Source organism: Scophthalmus maximus, chromosome 15 (assembly GCF_022379125.1).
Source record: "Scophthalmus maximus strain ysfricsl-2021 chromosome 15, ASM2237912v1, whole genome shotgun sequence".
Taxonomy (NCBI): Eukaryota; Metazoa; Chordata; class Actinopteri; order Pleuronectiformes; family Scophthalmidae; genus Scophthalmus; species Scophthalmus maximus.
Window position 1 is genome coordinate 4,689,807 of NC_061529.1, and position 17,694 is coordinate 4,707,500.

At 44.6% G+C, this 17,694-nt stretch overlaps 1 protein-coding gene and 1 long non-coding RNA gene across 2 annotated transcripts in view; one reads left to right on the forward strand and one right to left on the reverse strand.

Annotated features, from left to right (window-relative positions):
* Nucleotides 1-807: 807 nt before the first annotated feature.
* On the reverse strand, nucleotides 808-17,084 carry gng2 (guanine nucleotide binding protein (G protein), gamma 2). The gene is made up of 4 exons (XM_035610218.2): nucleotides 16,884-17,084; nucleotides 6,765-6,847; nucleotides 2,698-2,844; nucleotides 808-1,850 (listed from the first exon to the last, which is right to left on the reverse strand). Exons 3-4 carry the CDS (start codon nucleotides 2,782-2,784, stop codon nucleotides 1,722-1,724), a joined length of 216 nt encoding a protein of 71 aa, XP_035466111.1. The 5' UTR covers nucleotides 2,785-2,844; nucleotides 6,765-6,847; nucleotides 16,884-17,084; the 3' UTR covers nucleotides 808-1,721.
* Nucleotides 11,125-17,694, forward strand: part of LOC118286092 — a 9,179-nt gene continuing 2,609 nt past the window's right edge. Inside the window, exon 1 of the long non-coding RNA XR_004785311.2 lies at nucleotides 11,125-11,319. This is a non-coding gene — a long non-coding RNA (uncharacterized LOC118286092). The remainder of the gene's footprint in view (nucleotides 11,320-17,694) is intronic.

Genomic DNA, 17,694 nt, shown 5'->3' on the forward strand with positions numbered 1-17,694 from the left:
AAATAGATAAATAAATATGTATTTATCATGGGTGTATATCATCCATGCAGTTGCACTTGAAATAACTGCAGGGGGCGCACCATCCCCAACAGCAGAATAGCAACCCTCTGTCTACAAAGTGTGGGGGGGGAAACTCCCACCTCTCACTCTGCCAGAGACTCTTTCCTTGATCCATTTTTCCAAACTTACATTGTGCAACCGAGCACCGATCAAAGCCAGATAACTTTATTTGAAAATCTTTAAAAAAATCGGGGCGAATTCCAAGGAATTTCCTATAATATTAGATTTTCACTTGCACAAGGTTGCAACAATGAACACGTGTTCTAGGTTTGTGTATTTCTCTCAGGGTAAGCCTCATGCAGCATAAATTTAAAAAGTTTGAAAGTTTGAATTATTTTCGCTGTTTATACATTTTGTGGAAATAAAAGTTTATTCTTCCCCAGATTTAATGAAAATAATTAAAAAATGTCAAAAATATGCCTTTTTTAGTTTAAATATAAATACATGTAAATATATCCGAAGTATCCAGATCAATCTCCGACAAATCGGGCGAACAATCTGTTGCCTTCTGCAATTAATCGTCTGATTAGAATCTCAAGATTGTGACTGCTGAGGCAAATCACAAATCATCAGATCGCCTTGTTGAGTCCACACTGAGTCATTGTTGGTTTAATAGTAATTAATCGGGCACTTCCGGTCGGAGGCCTCCCCCCGTTTCACACACAATCTCTACACCAAAGGAAAGAGAGAAGAGCGTTTGTTCATTTCATGCAATAATTAATGATACAAGCCAAAGACATTCAGAACTCACGGCACAGCACAGTTTACTTTGCTAGTCATTTTTTTGTACAAAGAGTAGAAAGAGGGTTTGTATCTGAAGGAGACAAACTGCATCACATTTGCCAGATAGATGTTGACACACAGAGATGGGTTTTCAGAAAGGTATTTGTAAAGAGAGTCACAGAGTCGAATGTTTCAAACATCCCATTTAAAAAAAGCTTTCACTAACCTGTTGGTGTAAAAAAAAAAAAGAAAAAAAAAGTTTACAGAGCAGTTTCAGTTATCACGTACAGTTATAGAAAGATATCTAGGAGATAGGTAAAGTTTAAACAATAGTAAAATAAACACCTTAAAAAAAACATTCCAATAATCAGGTGGTGTCTAGCGGGAGGAGTATATTAGTTTCTCTGTCCTACGGAGCTCGATCCGCCCACAAACCGTCTAACAGAACGTGGAAGTCCCAAAAGAACCCCCAAATTATTATATTATTTTTTAAAATTCTCTATTTATCTATTTTTTTTGAACACATCACAACCTGAAGACTTTTTGAATTTTTTTTGGATTGGTTGTCCGTCACTCTGCGTCTCTTGGTTACCGTCATACTTCTCTTCATCATTATCCTCCCGTTTGTGTCATCTAAAAAAAAAAAGCACAGACCCCTTCAACATGCTGCAACACCCCTCAACAAAGCAATCACAACCCCTCTAATAGTTACACGTTAACTCTGCGGTTTAAATTTTTTTGCACCCTTTAGGTGCCGTTCGACGAAGGAGGAGGAGTGGGGGGGGGGGGGGGGGGGGGGGGGGGGGGGGGGCGTAGGGGGGAGGGGTGGGGCAATAATCGCCGTGCCCCTCCCACTAGAAGATTTCTATGTATTTTTGAACGTCCACGTTCAAAAGTCCCTCACTGGGCAGACTGCTGAAGGGCCATGCTGCTGGGTTTTACAGGATGGCGCAGAAGAACTTCTTCTCCCTGAACGGGTTCTCGGACGCCGGCACCGGCGATAGCAGAGGGTCCTCTTTGGCATGAGCTTCGCAGTATGACATTAAGTCTGCCGCTGCTTTTGACACCTGGATTGCAAAACACACATACACACATCAGTACGCGCTGACGTCAGCAGATGTAAGGTCAAACTTTGACCTTTTGGGAAATATACTTCTGCGCTTTCTGGCTGAGAGTTGTAAGAGAACCAAAAAAACCTCCTTTAAAATGATTGGTTTTACACTTGGGGACATTTTCCAGAGTTTGACATTCGCATAGGAAGAAAACGCAGCGGGAGATTGTCCGAGTCAGCCGTGTTCAAAACCGCTGGAACATTTTCAGAACATTCAGGCGATGGTTGACATGCTGTATTCTCACATGGGCCCAATTTCACTGGGGATCTAGCAGGAAAAGACTTCAGTGCATGTCTGAGAGCGGCTTGTGAGAGCTTCAGAGATGCTGATATGTGGATTATTGAGCAGGACCAGCAGCATATAAAGAAGGTTTTCCCCAACAAAACTGACTGAAACAGAAAAGTTTCTGAAGAGCAAAAAACTATTTTATGTAAGCTCACATGATCATCATCATCATGATGTGTGCTTCTACCCTCTGACCAAAAGCAATAAAAATATTTTTTCTCTTCGGCTGATTGCTCGGAGCAGACTTTCTGATGTGTCTTGGCAGGAAAAGCCCAGATGTGATTCATATCTTTAACAAGGGGCTCAGTTCCAACAAGTGACCTAATAAGGCATTTCAGTAACAAGGTCCAGGGGAACACATGTACAGTATTGAATATCATAATAAATGTCATTTGTGTGCCTTTATCTGCATGCACCAGAACACGAGCACAGCCAGGATTCCTCCTCTCCTTCATGATGTATCAATGATAAAGAAAAAAGTCTGACAAAGTATCGATCATCACTCGGAGTACCTCACCTTTATCCTGTCGATGTTGGCCTCCATCTTCAGCTGCTCCACCAGCTTCCTGGCTTGTGCGATGCTGGCCGTGTTGTTGCTCGCCATGGGCGCCGTCGGTCAGTCAGCCGGTCGGTCGGTTCGGTCGGGGTCTCGTGTGTGCTCTGTCTGCACGGAAGAGAAAGAGGGTTCACGTGTCATCGTGCTTCGCCCACAGTGTGACACTGATGGAGACGAGCGCCATAATACAGCAGGCATGCGGAGAGGAGTGCTACTAACAGATACCCTGTTTATTATCACATGCCTGTGGGAACACACACACACACACACACGCACACGCAGACACACACACACATACACACACGGAGAGAGGCCTATTATTTATGGTGTCAGTTGCTAGGCAGCCCCATGACAGTGAGGGGGAGGCAGAGGAGGTGGGAGGAGAGTGAGGGGCTAGAGCTCTGTCAAGCACTATATTTAAAATAGATGAACGGATAAGTAACATTAATCGGTTTCAGAGATTTAAAAAAAAACCTGACAGTTGTTGTGGTTTTCTTTCTTATCGACACTTTCTCAGCCACAGTGTGACACAAGGGCACGGCGTCCACGCTCGGCCTCACGAGAAGAGCAATCGATGAACTGATAGTAGTTTATTTTTGGACACAAAGTGAGACGGGTCACCGCTCGGGCAGCAGATGTAAAAAGAAGGTCCAGCGTTTCAAATGTCTGCTCTCGCAAATGAACTGTAGCTCGTTGCTTTTTTCCTGGTGCTTTTGCAGTTGAATACTTTTAAGTCTCGGGCACTTTTGAGTTCAGAAAGTCAGCCAGTGTTTCCATTATAAAATATTGCAATGTTTTTTAAAATGTTTATTTATTCTAAAGATTTGTTTCCATTGTTTGGTTTGAATCGTTTAGGTGACTGTGAAAACTCTTGGGCCCAATAGTCCGTTCAAGCGAGACATGAGGAGGTATCACTGGACGAAACTCGCCAGCACACGCGCGGGAAATTATTTTTGTCGTTGACTGAAATCAATTGTGACCACTGGTGAAATAAAACATGGGCACAATGTTGAGAAGCACTCATATAGCAGCCTCCAGAACGACTCGACAAGTCTCTGAAACTTCACCGTGAGGATAAACGCCCTCCTCCGAGACAGATGTTCCCTCGTTTCGTTTATTCTGATGATGGTGGTGAGAAAAACCACGTCACTCCGGGTTGTGACTCCATGAAGGACATCATGTTTTCACAATCATTTCATACGGATCGATCCATCCAGCGAGGCCTTGTGGCCTCACATCTGCCTCTTGTCTTTGTTTTGGTTCACAGATTCAGTTCCGTGTCCTCGGTCGCTTCCTCTGCCTTTTTATAGCCTCTTTGATTGAATGGATTAAGCTGCAGGTGCCCTGAAACAGCATCGTGCTTCAGCGTGTGATCAATCCTCCCCGCCCCTCCCTCCCTCCCTCCCTCCCTCCCGCATGCGGCTGTATGCACTGCGGTGCCCCTCGGCGTGGGGTCAAGACTGATCTCGGCGAGGTGCAGGAGCCGAGCATGAATATTGACGCCCCCACGGTGGCACATCTGCTCATCGGGCCGGCAAAAACTGCCGCAGAGTATCTCTGGTGTCACACGGCCCGCACCCTGGTGACCTGCCGCGCTCCAGTAACCACAGCCTCGGCACAGGGTCGCCGGTTCACAGTGTCTGTCTGTTTCACTCGGTCATATTTACAAATGTCCGACCGGCTGCCGGAGCGGCCGCAAACCAGCGCGCCACACAAATCGGACAAAATGTGACGAGATGCCTCGTTTTCCGTCACTCTTCTTCTTGAGTTTCTTCAGCTGCAGTGTTGCAACATGTTTGTTCCCTGTTTCGAACTCAACTCAGAATACAAACGAGGCAACTTGCGGTTGATTTGATCTGATTCATATTTGAGGTCGCTGCACCTCATGGCTGCAAAGATATTTTCATTATCAAGTCTTCTAGTCATTTATTTTTTCTGATTCATCCATTCAAGTAAGAGAGTCCACACAAACGATAGCAGGTTGCCAGAGCCCAGTGTGTCATCTTCACATATTTATTTATTTATTCATTTACAATGCAGCGAAACTAAATCTAGGAAGGAAACATGGCAAGAGATCACAGTTGTGAAACTAGAACCAGAGAACGTTCTGCTTAATCTTTTTTTTTTTCACACAACCATCTTATCCCCTTTTGTAAATATCCATCACTACTGTCCACTGCTCATTAGTCCATTTTTGTATATCTCTAAATGCCACTTTTTGTACTGCCTGGTTAGTCAATACATTTTTTCAATGCTTTCATGCACAAAGACTATGACTGCTTTAAAAACATTTTCTGTCTCAGGACTTTTGAAGTTGACAGTGTTTACAGTGAAGTTGTTTCTGTCCACACCTCACTAAAGGCATGTAGATATATTATGCGTTTCTATGTACAGTATGAGTATTAACAGAATTGCATATTATTCATTAAAAGCCACTGGAAATAGTTTTCAGCCACAAGGTGAAAGAGAACTTTTACAGTATTTACTTTAATTCCCACGACTCTAAGGCTGAAACGTCTCTGAGCCGAGCTGGAAAGTCTCTAACGCAGTGTCGGTGTAAACCAAGTGACAGTGTGAAGAGGATTTATGAGCTCAACCTGCAGCGGGCTGTCCAGTATTAATAAACATGATGTTTTACAGTCCGAGGGATCCTGGTTGTTCTCAGTCAGAGGAGAGTTTCACCTTTTATGGCGATGGTGCTTTAAAAAAAAAACCCAGAGGTAGCTGTTGAAATGTCTTTGTCTGTTGTGTTGTTATTGAACTCACATTTCTCTTCTTTAGAATGAAAAATTTATTAAGATTTTATGCCAAACTTTACTGACAAAAAGTCTCTACTTTTTCGTGCTTTAAAAAGCAGAACAAATATCAAAGAAAGACACAAAAGAAAACGGACTTCTGGGTCCAGGGTATTAAAAATACAATAAACTCAGTTCCCTGTGTGGAAGCTAAACGCAAACATCCCTGCATCAGCTTACAAACTAGGAACGAACTTGGAATTATAAACAATTTTAAAGGAGAATTTACACAAATATATTCTCGCATAAAAACCTAATTTTTGTCCCAACAAAATAGGTTAAGGGGGCGCGACGGAGAAGTCTGAGTAGAAAATTAGTCTTTGTCGTGTTTTGAGGCCACAATAATGTTTTGGACTCTCGGGGGAGACGTCAAAACAGGCCAGCATATCACCAGACTATTGATAGGGAGAGGTGTCACTCGTTAAGGTTTCTGGGATGTCTGCGAAAAAGTAGGTCTTCGTTTTGATCAGACGCTGAGACAATAGCCTCGTTTTGTGTGAAACTGAAACGGAGAAACATAATGAATGACGTCAACCGACCTCCGTGGAAATGAAGGATTCATCATCAAAATACACTTAATTTCTGCACACTACTTGAAGCACTTGGTATTATTTCTTGGCCAGAAGCAGTCATTTCGGAAGTCATGCGCGAAGTATCTAAATATTAAAGATGGGCCTTTTTAGCAGAGCTGCCACAATGTCCACAAAGATATGTTCCTCTTCGTTGTCGGTGGAGCGTGCGAAAATGCCACCCTGACATTTTCATATCTAGAGAGGGAGGGGTGGCGTACAGCAGAATAGCTGGTACCTGGAAGGCAACTGAAAGGGGTTTCACACGAACAATAAGCTGAGAATAATGTGACCCGTCCTTTTAGCCTACCTCTCTCGTACTTCCTTTCTTCCTTCCTCCCTTCTTCCCTTCCTATCTGCCATTCCCTAAAAATACCACCGCGAGATGTTGCGCACGGCGTCAACATGCTGATAAGTGTGACATCCCAAAGGGCACTGATAAATAATGCATTCGGATTGGACACATGGCCTTCACTGCGTCTGCTTCGTGGAGTCCGCTGCCATTCATTTAAAAACTCTTTTGCCCGTTTTGCACAGTTTGCACCAGTTTCCAGGCAGAATGAAGGTGCCGTCACCACTGACCGCCCAATGCTGTAATATGCTGGGCCTCTGCCTTCTCAGATCGGGCTGCATTGCCTCTTCCTCTCGTCTCGACTCGACTCACCTTGTCTGCTCACTCCTCCGCACTCTGCCCCCGGTCGGTGTCTGCCGGCAGCTCAGTCAGCAGTTTAGATTCCGCCTCGCTCGCTGCAAACGGAGAGAAGGAGATAAGGAGAATGGAAGACGGTGACATTTAGACACTGATTGCAGGCGGAAGCTCTGAACACTTTCAGTCCTGCATTCCAGAGACATTGTGCACGACGCTTGTGTGTGTGTGTGTGTGCGTGTGTGTGTGTGTGTGTGTGTGCGTGTGCATGTCAGAATGTCACAGCTCGCTCTTACAAACTCCAGGACTCAAGGACAAACACAACAACAAACTGCGGAGAGAACTTTTGTCATTTCAAACGAATGCTTAAAACACTTGTTGAACGTGCGCAGAAGACTGTAAGAAGATTGATGTCACCACCTGCATGACTGTATGATCAACATGAAGCTACGACTAGCTTAGCTTAGCATTGAGGCTTTGAATCAGCTAGCCCGGCTCGGTCCAAGAGAAACAGCAGCATCCCTAAAATGACTTTATGCAAAGATGGACGACATGACAGTTCCACAAAAGTGAAGCCGAAACATTTTGATTGCCCCCTGGTGGCTGGCTGCAGTATAGGTCATAAATCCCGCCGATGGGACATCAGCATAATTAGCTTTTACACGCCAGATAATTTTCATTTTTGGTAGTTCTTATGACGCTGATGTATGTTTGAGTGTTCATTTATCAAATAAGTTTGGTTTTAATGAGTTATTTGATGCTATAAAAATGGGGTTAGACGTCATTATGCTGAGCCAAGCTAACTGGCTACTCTCTTCAGCTACTGTGTATAGACCTACAGTACAGACACGAGAGTGGTATCACTCTTCTCATCTAACTGTTGGCAAGAAAGTGAATCAGCATTTTTTCCCAGAATGTCAAACTATTCCTTTAAGTTTTGCTCCTGTCAGTGCTGACCTATTGACCTCTCTCCTTTCTCTCTACCTGCCCCCCTGTCCCTCGGTCTCAGGTCCGAAGGATCCACTCTCATTGCATCGGTGGCTCTGCAGCTCGGTTTCCTGACGCTTTCTGATAAATGGGCCAATTACCCTGCATGAGCAGATCTGCAGAGGAAGGGAATTCCGCCCATCGTAAATCACGGCAGCACAAAAACATTCAAAGCAACGCTACACCGAAGTATCCATTAACAGAACCTTGCCGACCAGCCAGAGTTTTCTAGCGACACTGAAACTGCTTAGAGATTAAAAAAAATAAAAAATAAATAAAAGAGAGAGAGTGAGAGAAAGGGCAGGAGCTCTTACCGCAAGTGCTCTGTCACCAGTCCTGATTCACTGTGGAGCCATTAATCTACACTGTTACACCGTGTTATGCAAGTAATTATTTTATCCGTGCAGTGATTCTTAAACCATTCGCTGGAGTGCTTCAGTGCGTAGCAGGATTGTCTTGAGGATTTTGATAAGGAATGATCCACTTACATGAAATCAAATCCCTGAATGGAAAATTACTGTTACCAATATCAAATAATACCTTACCTTGACTTACTAATGTTTTCCTACATATTTTAATTCAACAAAAGACAGCAAAGCTGAATGCAGAGTTGCGATTATGTGGTATTTTTTTTTTACTATCAATTAACCTGCTGTCTACTTTATCGGTTATTTGATGAATTGTTTGGTCTGTGGAAAAATGCTCACCATTATTTATTCAGGTGACGTCATCAAATCTCTGGTTCTTTTTTCCAACCAACAGGAATTTTCATATCAAAGAATATGTAAAGAAGTTTATGATTTTGATCTGATGTTTGATGCAACAATAATTTTGGTTGGTAAATTTGAGATTTGACAAATGTTTGACAAAGTTGACAAAAACTCTTGAAATATTTTTACTAGATAACAAGGAAAATATACAGTTTCTTAATAAATTGTCTAAAAATACAAAATGTTTCTCACTCCAAGTGGGGAAAAAATGGAACAATCTTCTTTTATTCATTTGCATCTTGCAAGTAACTCCCATATTTCTGTGTCAGTTATATGACATTTAAAAAAAACAAACACTGTAGGCTTTGCAGGGGTGAGAAAATATGCAAAACAAAGTTTGATCTAATCACCATTATTGACATTGTGTTCCCTGCTGACAGACCGTCTCAGATGACAAACAGTCACATGAACTGTAACTTGTGACCAGGTTTTATTTGCTCAGAGCATGTGCTCAGCGTCACAGAGATCCGGCTCATCAGACTTGCATTTACATCCAGGATTTTCCCAGAAATCTTTTTAAAAAGTACAACTGTTCGTTGTTGTGTGCTGCTGGTTATTTTTTATCATATTATAGTGTTTGTGCTTCCGATGAATTTTCTGTGGTAGTCTGTTGCTATAAAGAGTAATGAGAAGTTAATGACATATACAAACAACACCTTTCACATACAAGTTGTATTGTGATCCATTGTTAGTATAGAATATTGATTAGGAGCGGCCCTTGGTTCCATCCTGTTTTCACAGGAAATGCATGGCTTTAATAAATGATTGACATTTGAACATTTTCATAAACGGAAGCAGAACCAAAGTGCCAGTGTCAAATCAATATCAAATCCTGACGGTAGTTTTTTATGTCTTTCATTGTTTTGTTTTTTCATTAAATCTTAGATCAACTTATTGAATGCTGTAAGAAAATGAATGAATGAAAGCCAACGTTCCTTGGAAAATTAATAAAATGCTGAATTTTTTATTTTTTTTGCTTGTGGTCTGTTTGTGTCATCATATTTATGTCGCGGAGCATGTAAGATCAAGGGATGTGAGACAGGGAGAGAGGGAGTGTGTTAGAACAGATAGAGAAAGCTACCCCCCCCCCCCCCCCAACTTTAACGCTTTGGCAATATTGTTCTCTACTTTATGCTGGAAAAGCCTCCTTGAACTCATCTGCTGATCCATTTCTATCCTGTGTTCCAGCCTCCTGCTTCCCATCCCTCCCTCTGAGGCCGACAGGTGTTCAGCGTTGGGACTAAAACACCCCCAACGTGCCCTTGTCCTCCTGCCAACACCAGCGAATCAATCTGACCCCCTCCGCCATCCTTGCCCTGCCATTTGGAGCTGTGTTGAGGCCCTTTCCTCCGGGGGGTTTTCAGGGGGTCTGCGTTTGTGACGAGGCCCTCCACAGTTGTGATTATAGCTGCTGCTCGACTCTGGGTGTCGCCAACTTAAAGGGTGATTAGGCGCCGCAGGAAACATCCTGGCGAGGGAAAATATAATTCCCTGCCTGTCGAGAATGACGATCTCTCGCGTCCTCCCACACACGCTGACTCTCAGCTTGGTTCATCCTCCCCCTTTCTCCCCCTTTCTCCTTCTGTATAGTGCACACCTTATTATCCTGTCTTTTCATTCCTGCCGTACACCATCCAAAGAGAGAACCTAAGACAGCCACGTAGGGAGGGTTCTGTCCTCTGCGATGCCCAGAGTGTGAAATCAGAGCGTGGTGATTAAAAATCTGTCCCTGGCTCGGCCATCTGGACCCTGGAGAGCCAGAGATTAACCTGAGAGGGTCTGCAGGGACTGAGGGGAGGGCAGCACGGGACCCCAGCACCGGCATAAGTGGGGCTATAAGTTTTGAGGGCCGCATAGAGCTTGTGTATACCAAAGTGGAATCAAACAACTGACCCTTTGCTAAGCCCGGCCCCATGGGTTATTGTTGCGGCACATCTTGATTCATGTCAATGTAGCTGGCTGGAATTTGGCACATGTTTACGTGTGATATAATAATGATAAACGTTGAGCTAGAGCTGCATGTCCCGGGCAGACAATCAACATCTTCAACAGCAACTTTCGGCTGGAGGGTAATTCACCTAAATCACTCCAGAGCGAGATGAATATTCAAACAATATGCTAACGTTATCCCGAAGTCACCAGCTTCCACACAGTGAACAAATACTGTGATAGCTGTGAAGGCAAACACACCCTATAAACTTCATGGAATCATTCAATGATGTGCTCCTTGACCTTGGAAATGTTACTTGGTTTCATCTGTAGTTAGTCGGTCAGTCAGACAGGCTAGGCTAACGACTGTAAGTAGTAAGCTAGCCAGCCAGACAGGCTAACACAGTTAGGCTAACGACTGTTGGTAGTAAGCTAGTCAGTCAGACAGGCTAACACAGTTAGGCTAACGACTATTGGTAGTAAGCTAGTCAGTCAGACAGGCTAATACAGTTAGGCTAACGACTGTTGGTAGTAAGCTAGTCAGTCAGACAGGCTAACACAGTTAGGCTAACGACTGTTGGTACTAAGCTAGTCAGTCAGACTGGCTAGGCTAACGACAGTAAGTAGTAAGCTAGCCAGTCAGACAGGCTAACACAGTTAGGCTAACGACTGTTGGTACTAAGCTAGTCAGTCAGACCGGCTAGGCTAACGACTGTTGGTATTAAGCTAGTCAGTCAGAAAGGCTAACACAGCTAAGCTAACGACTGTGGTACTAAGCTAGTCAGTCAGACAGGCTAACACTCGTAGTTTACATTTGAGCAGGTTCACTCGCGCTTGTGCAGCTTTTGGATTAAAAATTACCCTCAACCCTCTAAACTCTTTAAATGGTGAGTAACTGATATAGCTACTATGTTATATATATATAAACTGTTTTAGCTCAACTGTACTTTTACTTCTAGCACTGGTTGCTAAGCTATAATTGGATCATTGTTTGTGGGGGAGGGAGTTTGATGGTCAGTTGGTCAGTTTTGCGCAATGTTGTCGACAATTGTTTGAACCGAGAGCCAAGACTTTATCTCAGTTATCCTAACAAATGGTTGATTCTTACAAATTATTATATCAATCTGCATGGTTAGATAGCATGTAAATGAGACAATGGTTTTTTTGGGTGAACTGACCCTTTAAATAAGGAAAACCTGCGATGCTACTTTGTTTATCACAAAAAAAAAACAACCTCCAGAGTCGTATTTTATCACCGTAAAAGCTGACACAGTGTTTGTTCTGTGCTGAGTGAGACATATATTTTGCAATAAGTGTTTTACTGTAAAACCCACAAAATGAATCAGTGCCCCCCTGTGGATTGTCAGAAATGTAAAGCTGTTTTTTTTCTTCCACATTATCATTTCTTCAAAGACGACGTGGCAGTGGAAGAACATGAGCATGCAAAAGCACCGACATGCATTCTGTATAATCAGTCATCCGAGGCGTCGCGGTGTGACTGAGCGACTGTACCGTCCTCAGCCTGTCATAGGACAATGAAGTACACTCTGCGATGTCACTGTGAAACGAGAGGCAGCGAAGGGCACGCTCAGACAAACAAAGATGTACAGTGTGGAAAATTTGATAGGAGATGGTGCACGGAATGAGATAAAAATAAAGAAAAGATGGAAATAAGAAGGGCGGAAAAAGTTTAGCGGGGAAGGCAAAAGTGTGCGACCGCAGCAAGGAGACGTAATATGAAACTGACCTCTGGAGTTATTAATGAACACAATCAAGAGGATATTGACTATTGAATGTAATATAGCACAGATCCCCGCCCTTGAATTGGAGAAAGGACACGGATCCCTCTGCGTACAAACGCAAAGACAAGGTGACGGGACACAGAGAACAGAGCCGTCACAGGCCACGGTCGTCAGGGGACGACGTCGCTGAGTGTGACAGCTGAGCCTCCGTCTCCATCACTGTTCCTGAATAACACAGGTGTTCAGAGCAGCACTCATACCTGGACCTCGCCATCACCTCAGCCTCCAAAAAAACCCATTATACAGGAATATGGAACATTTGGAAATGTTTAGTCACCAAAGTGAAGTAATCCTAAAGGGGTAGAAGTGAAGAAAATCACAATATCACCTTATATTTAGTATCAACGGCATGTTAGAAAGATTAAGGTGCATCATAATAGTACCTCAGTGGTTTGGATCCACACGGTGTGAGGGGGGCAGGTTTGGCTTTTGTCTCATTCATGATTTTTAAAACTAAAATTTTTCTTACAGTATCATATCAGTGAAGTTAGCGGCCATTGTAAAGCACAAAATCCTCAGTATTTTCCTTCAAATGATCCGGATTTGTGATTAAATAAGAGACACATAAAGTTAAAGTAAAAGAAACGTCTGACTTGCAATTCCAATTAACTGATACCGGGAATTTCTGACTGCAAACACATCTCCCACTTGGTGAAAAGAAACGACAGACATGTCTACAAACTGTTGGCAGACTGGCAGCAAACGCACCACAGCTGGCAGTTAAATCGAAATGAAAAAGTCCAGTATTAACACTAAAACAATGCATCCAGTTAATTTTGAAGGAGCGACACGCAGTCTGTGTCTGGTCCCACCTCGTGCTGCTGCCTCTCGGTCTGACCACCACCACCACCCATGATCATTCGATTAGCCCGGACATCTGTGCCACCCCCAGCATGCCCTGCCCATCCTGCCATCTTAGAGGTTGTCGTGTGTGTGTGTGCTTATAATATGTGTGTGTGTTGCGGGTTAATCTAGGTCCCAGAAGGGGGGAAGGGAGGAGGCAGTGGCCCAGGAAATGATGCATCCCCTGGGAGTCAAGGAGGCAGCAGGGAGGATGCTCATTGCCCCGGGGAGCGCAAATGTGGTCTATTATGTTTATTAAATCAAACGAGCGAGGATCAGCGTGTCTCTACTTTGTTAGATTAAAGCGGTGACCAAGCGGTTTTCTTTTCCTGAAACGTTTAAAGACTTTGAAAAAACCTCCGATGTGTTTGTTACGTAACAGCAGTGTAGTTAGTGGGGTAGAAACAATGCATAGCATCGCTGTCACAGGAACATTCCACAGAGCTTTGGAAGCTCCGTAAAAAAAAAAAAAAGCACATGTGCTTTTGTGTGACCAGGGTAGGAAATTAACACCAGCCACCAGCCAAATAACGCTGGTGATGGTTGTTTTGAATTCCCCTGGCCACCTTCGGCGACAAACTGGCCATTGTGTGTAGTTTCTTTTCCACTGTGGAAATCATATTTGGAAGTGGCCGGTTTGGCCGAGTACTTACCATATTCTGTGTACATTAAGCCCCCCTCTCTGCGAGGTATCGGCAGGATTTCTGCATTTGAGTGAGGAGGAGGCGTAAACACGCTTTTCCTCTGGAGTCAATCAGCATGCCAAGAATAACACGGCCAGACTCCTGGGCTGTTAACAATATTACAAACATCCGGGCCTGTTTAGGTTCTGCTGAGAGTGCGAGTGTGCTCCTCCAAGAGGCTCAGACCCCGACTCGCTTTGACTGGCCGCAAAGTAAAGAAAGTGTATCTGCTTCGGGGAGGAGACTGCGTGCCACAGATTTCATCCCTTCTGTCAGAAACAGACTGAGAGCGTTTGTCCGTCAAAAGCCTAGTAAGTCCGGATTTAAAGTCCTTAAAGACTTGAATTAGACCCAGTTTGCTACTGAACACTTGTGCTTTAACTCTGACTTACCCTCAAGGACCTGAGACCTTACTTGAGACTTGGTGGGACAGAACTATAGACTTCGATTTTGATTTGGCAGCAAAAGAATTCTGCAAAGATTCATGACTTTGTTTGAGATTTTCCTGGAAAAGACTCATGAACTCACTTACACTTGTCCCAAAAGACATAGAAAGAGTCAAGTAGTCTTGAGAGTTGGACCGCCGTCAAACTTAAGTCAAAAGAGCACTTTACTCAAACTCCTTCCTTGGACTGGTCACTTGGATTCAACTGCTGTGAGACCTGACTCCCTAAATGCTTGACTTACTGAAGACTTGGCTGAAGCTGACTTACTGAAGACTTGAAAGCAAAAATATTGTCAAAGCGTCATGTTTTGCCCTCACCGACTTCAGCCATGACTTGAGACTGAGTTGGTCTTGCTCAAATAAAAATGCTGCTGTGAGATCTTACTTTGATTGGTCTTGATTTGAGCCTTGGTTAGACAAGATCTGGGCTAGTATTTGGTCTGAAATACATAAAACTGCTATGGTGGACCTAAGACTAGCACCCAAGTCCGATGTAAGTGAAAAGGATGGCCCTACCCCTTGGCCTTACTCCTTGGCCCTACCCCTCTGATCTTCCACTCCACCTGAAGTCAGCATCTGATCACCCTACATCTGAAAGGCTGTTTGAAGGGGGTAGATAACTCCTACATCTTGATCTTCATAAGGAATGGGACACCCTACCCTACATGGGAACGTGCAAAAACGTAGGGGTAGCGCCAAGTGGGCCGACTTGCCTCCCTAAAGACTTGAATTCACCCTTGAAAGCAAGCCCACTCTTGTAGACATGAGACTTGAGACATCGATTCAAGCCAAAGTAAATCAAAAGCTTTTTTTGGACAAAACTTGAGACTTGAGACTCAGACTTGCCACAGAAGTCTGCAAAATCCTTTTGGATTCAAGTCAGACTTGAGGACTTTGAATTTCATTTATACATATATGGAGCTCTAGGACTTAATACCCTAAAGAATAAAGAATAGTTGCGAGCTAAATGGACACGACTCGAAGGTTTGCCTTGCACATGCACACTGGGACTTTACAACTCAAGTCTCGAACCTGAATTCAACCGCAATAAATCAATGAATGAATGAAATAAAATCAGCTCTGGAAGCTTCGGTCTGGACAAACCGTTGCACGCTTGAATACGCTTAAAAACCAAAATCAACACTGTGCAGGTGCGGCGGGGACAAAGGTCGAGGCCCCTCGGCGCAACAACAGCTTTCCTACCTTATTTCACCCCTCCCCTCCGTTGCACTCGGCATCTCAAAGACACAAGTTAAGTCTGTTTTAAAGGTCACAAAGGCTTTGGGCTCACACGGAGACGACACCAGCCAGAAATATGCTTTTGTGAAGCCCGGCTACTCGGATTTGCGTCTGGAATGGAAGAATTATTTTGCTTGACAGCTGTGAGCGGAGCAAGGAGGTCAAAGTGGTCCGTAGCGTACTGGATGGCTGCTCATGTTTTTCCTCATTCTCCTCCGTGATTCCTCCCTTTCCCTGCGTCTCTGCTTTCTATTTGTAAGGTTCAATACTTTGCAGAAATACACTCTGTGTGCCTGTGCAACATTGGACACTTTGTGAAACGCTCTTATAGCCTCAACATTGACGTGTGTGGGGGAAAAAACAAAACAACCTGTGGCCTTGGAGCAGCTCGCCTTCGAGATACAGTGCGAGCCGCCCGGTCGTGAGCTCTTGCGTAATTCTGACTCGCTGTGTGTATTTGTAACCGGCCTGGATGTGTGTCACACACACACACACACACACACACACACACGACTGGGTGATTTGATGCAAGTTGTACATGTTGATGCTTTCTCATGACAAGCCGAGAGTGGGAAAAACAGCACATCCTGTTCCTTTTTCTCGCTTTTCTTGTGAATGCATGCCACCGTCAGAGACGTTATCTGTCTATGAACAACATAAAAACACAAACCCCCCCCCCCCCCTCCCTCCTCCTCCTCCTCCTCCTTCTCCACCTCTTCCTCCTCCTCCACCCGCCATCTGCCTGATACATGGAGCTTGTGTGTGGTCAACTGCTTTCTCCTCAAGGTTCGCGCGGACGAGGGGGTTGAGAATTGGCTCGGGAAAAACCTTGCGGGAGGCGTGTCGGCTTCCTCTCTGGTTTTCTTCCACCCCTTGTCTTTTGCATCCACCCCCCCCTCCCAATTTTCATCTGTCTCTTTCTCCTTCTCCCTGCTCTTGCAAATATTCCTTTTTCGAAACAGATGCCCTTAATTCCTCTGGCTGCACATTATAAGATCTGTCCAATCCTGAGGGGGGAACAAGAGGGAGGGTGGAGGAAGAAGAAGAAGAAGAAGAAGAAGGAGAAAGGAGCAAGACGGTCCATTCTCTCATTCCCCTCACATGTACACACGGAGGGAGGCAAGGAAAATAAAGCAGCAGGAGATGTTTTTTTTGTTTTTTGTACATGGGAGATTTTTAGAGGAAGGAGGGAATTCCATGATGTAAACCAGCAATCTTGCCCCCTCCAGCTCCAGCTCTGACAAAATGACAGTGTGTGGATGCAACCCCCCCCCCCCCCATCCTTGCTCTTCTGGAACACACCCTGATTTGGATGCAATCAACCCAGATGTCACCAAAACAGAAAGGCATGAATAATAATAATAATAATAATAGTAATAAATAACCGCCCCACCCCTCCACATAAGGAAAAAGAAGAGAGGAATCATATGAAATCCCACCTTTTTTCAGTGTGCGTGTCCTCCTGCTGTGATGCCCAACGTGTCCAGTCCTGCGGAGTAGTATCCACACGGTTGTCCTCTCTTTCTGTCACACACACACACAGTCAGTCAGCGAGGCAGGCGTGTACATCCAACGCACACTCCTCTCTCTGTGCGCCTCCCTCTCTCTCTCTCTCTCTCTCTCTCTCTCTCTCTCTCTCTCTCTCTCTCTCTCTCTCTCTCTCTCTCGGCTCCAGCTGAGATCCTCGCTGCCTCCCTCCTCACTGCTGCTCTGAGTCTCCACCCTTCAGCCAAATGCTCAGGCTGCAAGAAACCACCCACCCCCTCCTCCTCCTCTCCCCCCCCCCCCCCCCCCCCCCCCCCTTTCTGTCTCCTCTTTCCTCTGCTACAGGGACACACACACTCCCTCCATCTCCCCGAGGTCCACAGGAAAAGCCTTTCGACTGTCTCTCTAAACACCTACGGTAAACAAACGCATACCAGGACAGAAGACCGTCTGGACGAGCTGGATCTCCCTCTCGACAGATATTCACGCCGGCTCCTGCGTCGCCTCCAGCTGCTCGCCTTTCCTCTTTCCTTGACATCACATTCGACTCACGTTTACTGTACATCCAGACCCTGCACGAGAGGGAGAGAGAAATGCCATTCAAACCTCAACAACAACAACAACAACAACAACAGCAGCAACAACAATATCCTGCCTCGCAAACACAACACGTGCCCCTGCCAGAGTTGAGGCGTTGGACCACTTACTTAGTGAACCACCAGAGATTAAGACAAAAAGAAGAGAGAGGGAGAGGAAGAAAGAAAG

Bases quoted from the DNA above. Each gene is read 5' to 3' on its own strand.
- gng2 (XM_035610218.2), bottom strand. From the start codon at position 2,784: ATGGCGAGCAACAACACGGCCAGCATCGCACAAGCCAGGAAGCTGGTG. The intron at 1,851-2,697 runs GTGAGGTACTCC...TTTGCAATCCAG, and splicing joins CCAACATCGACAGGATAAAG to GTGTCAAAAGCAGCGGCAGA.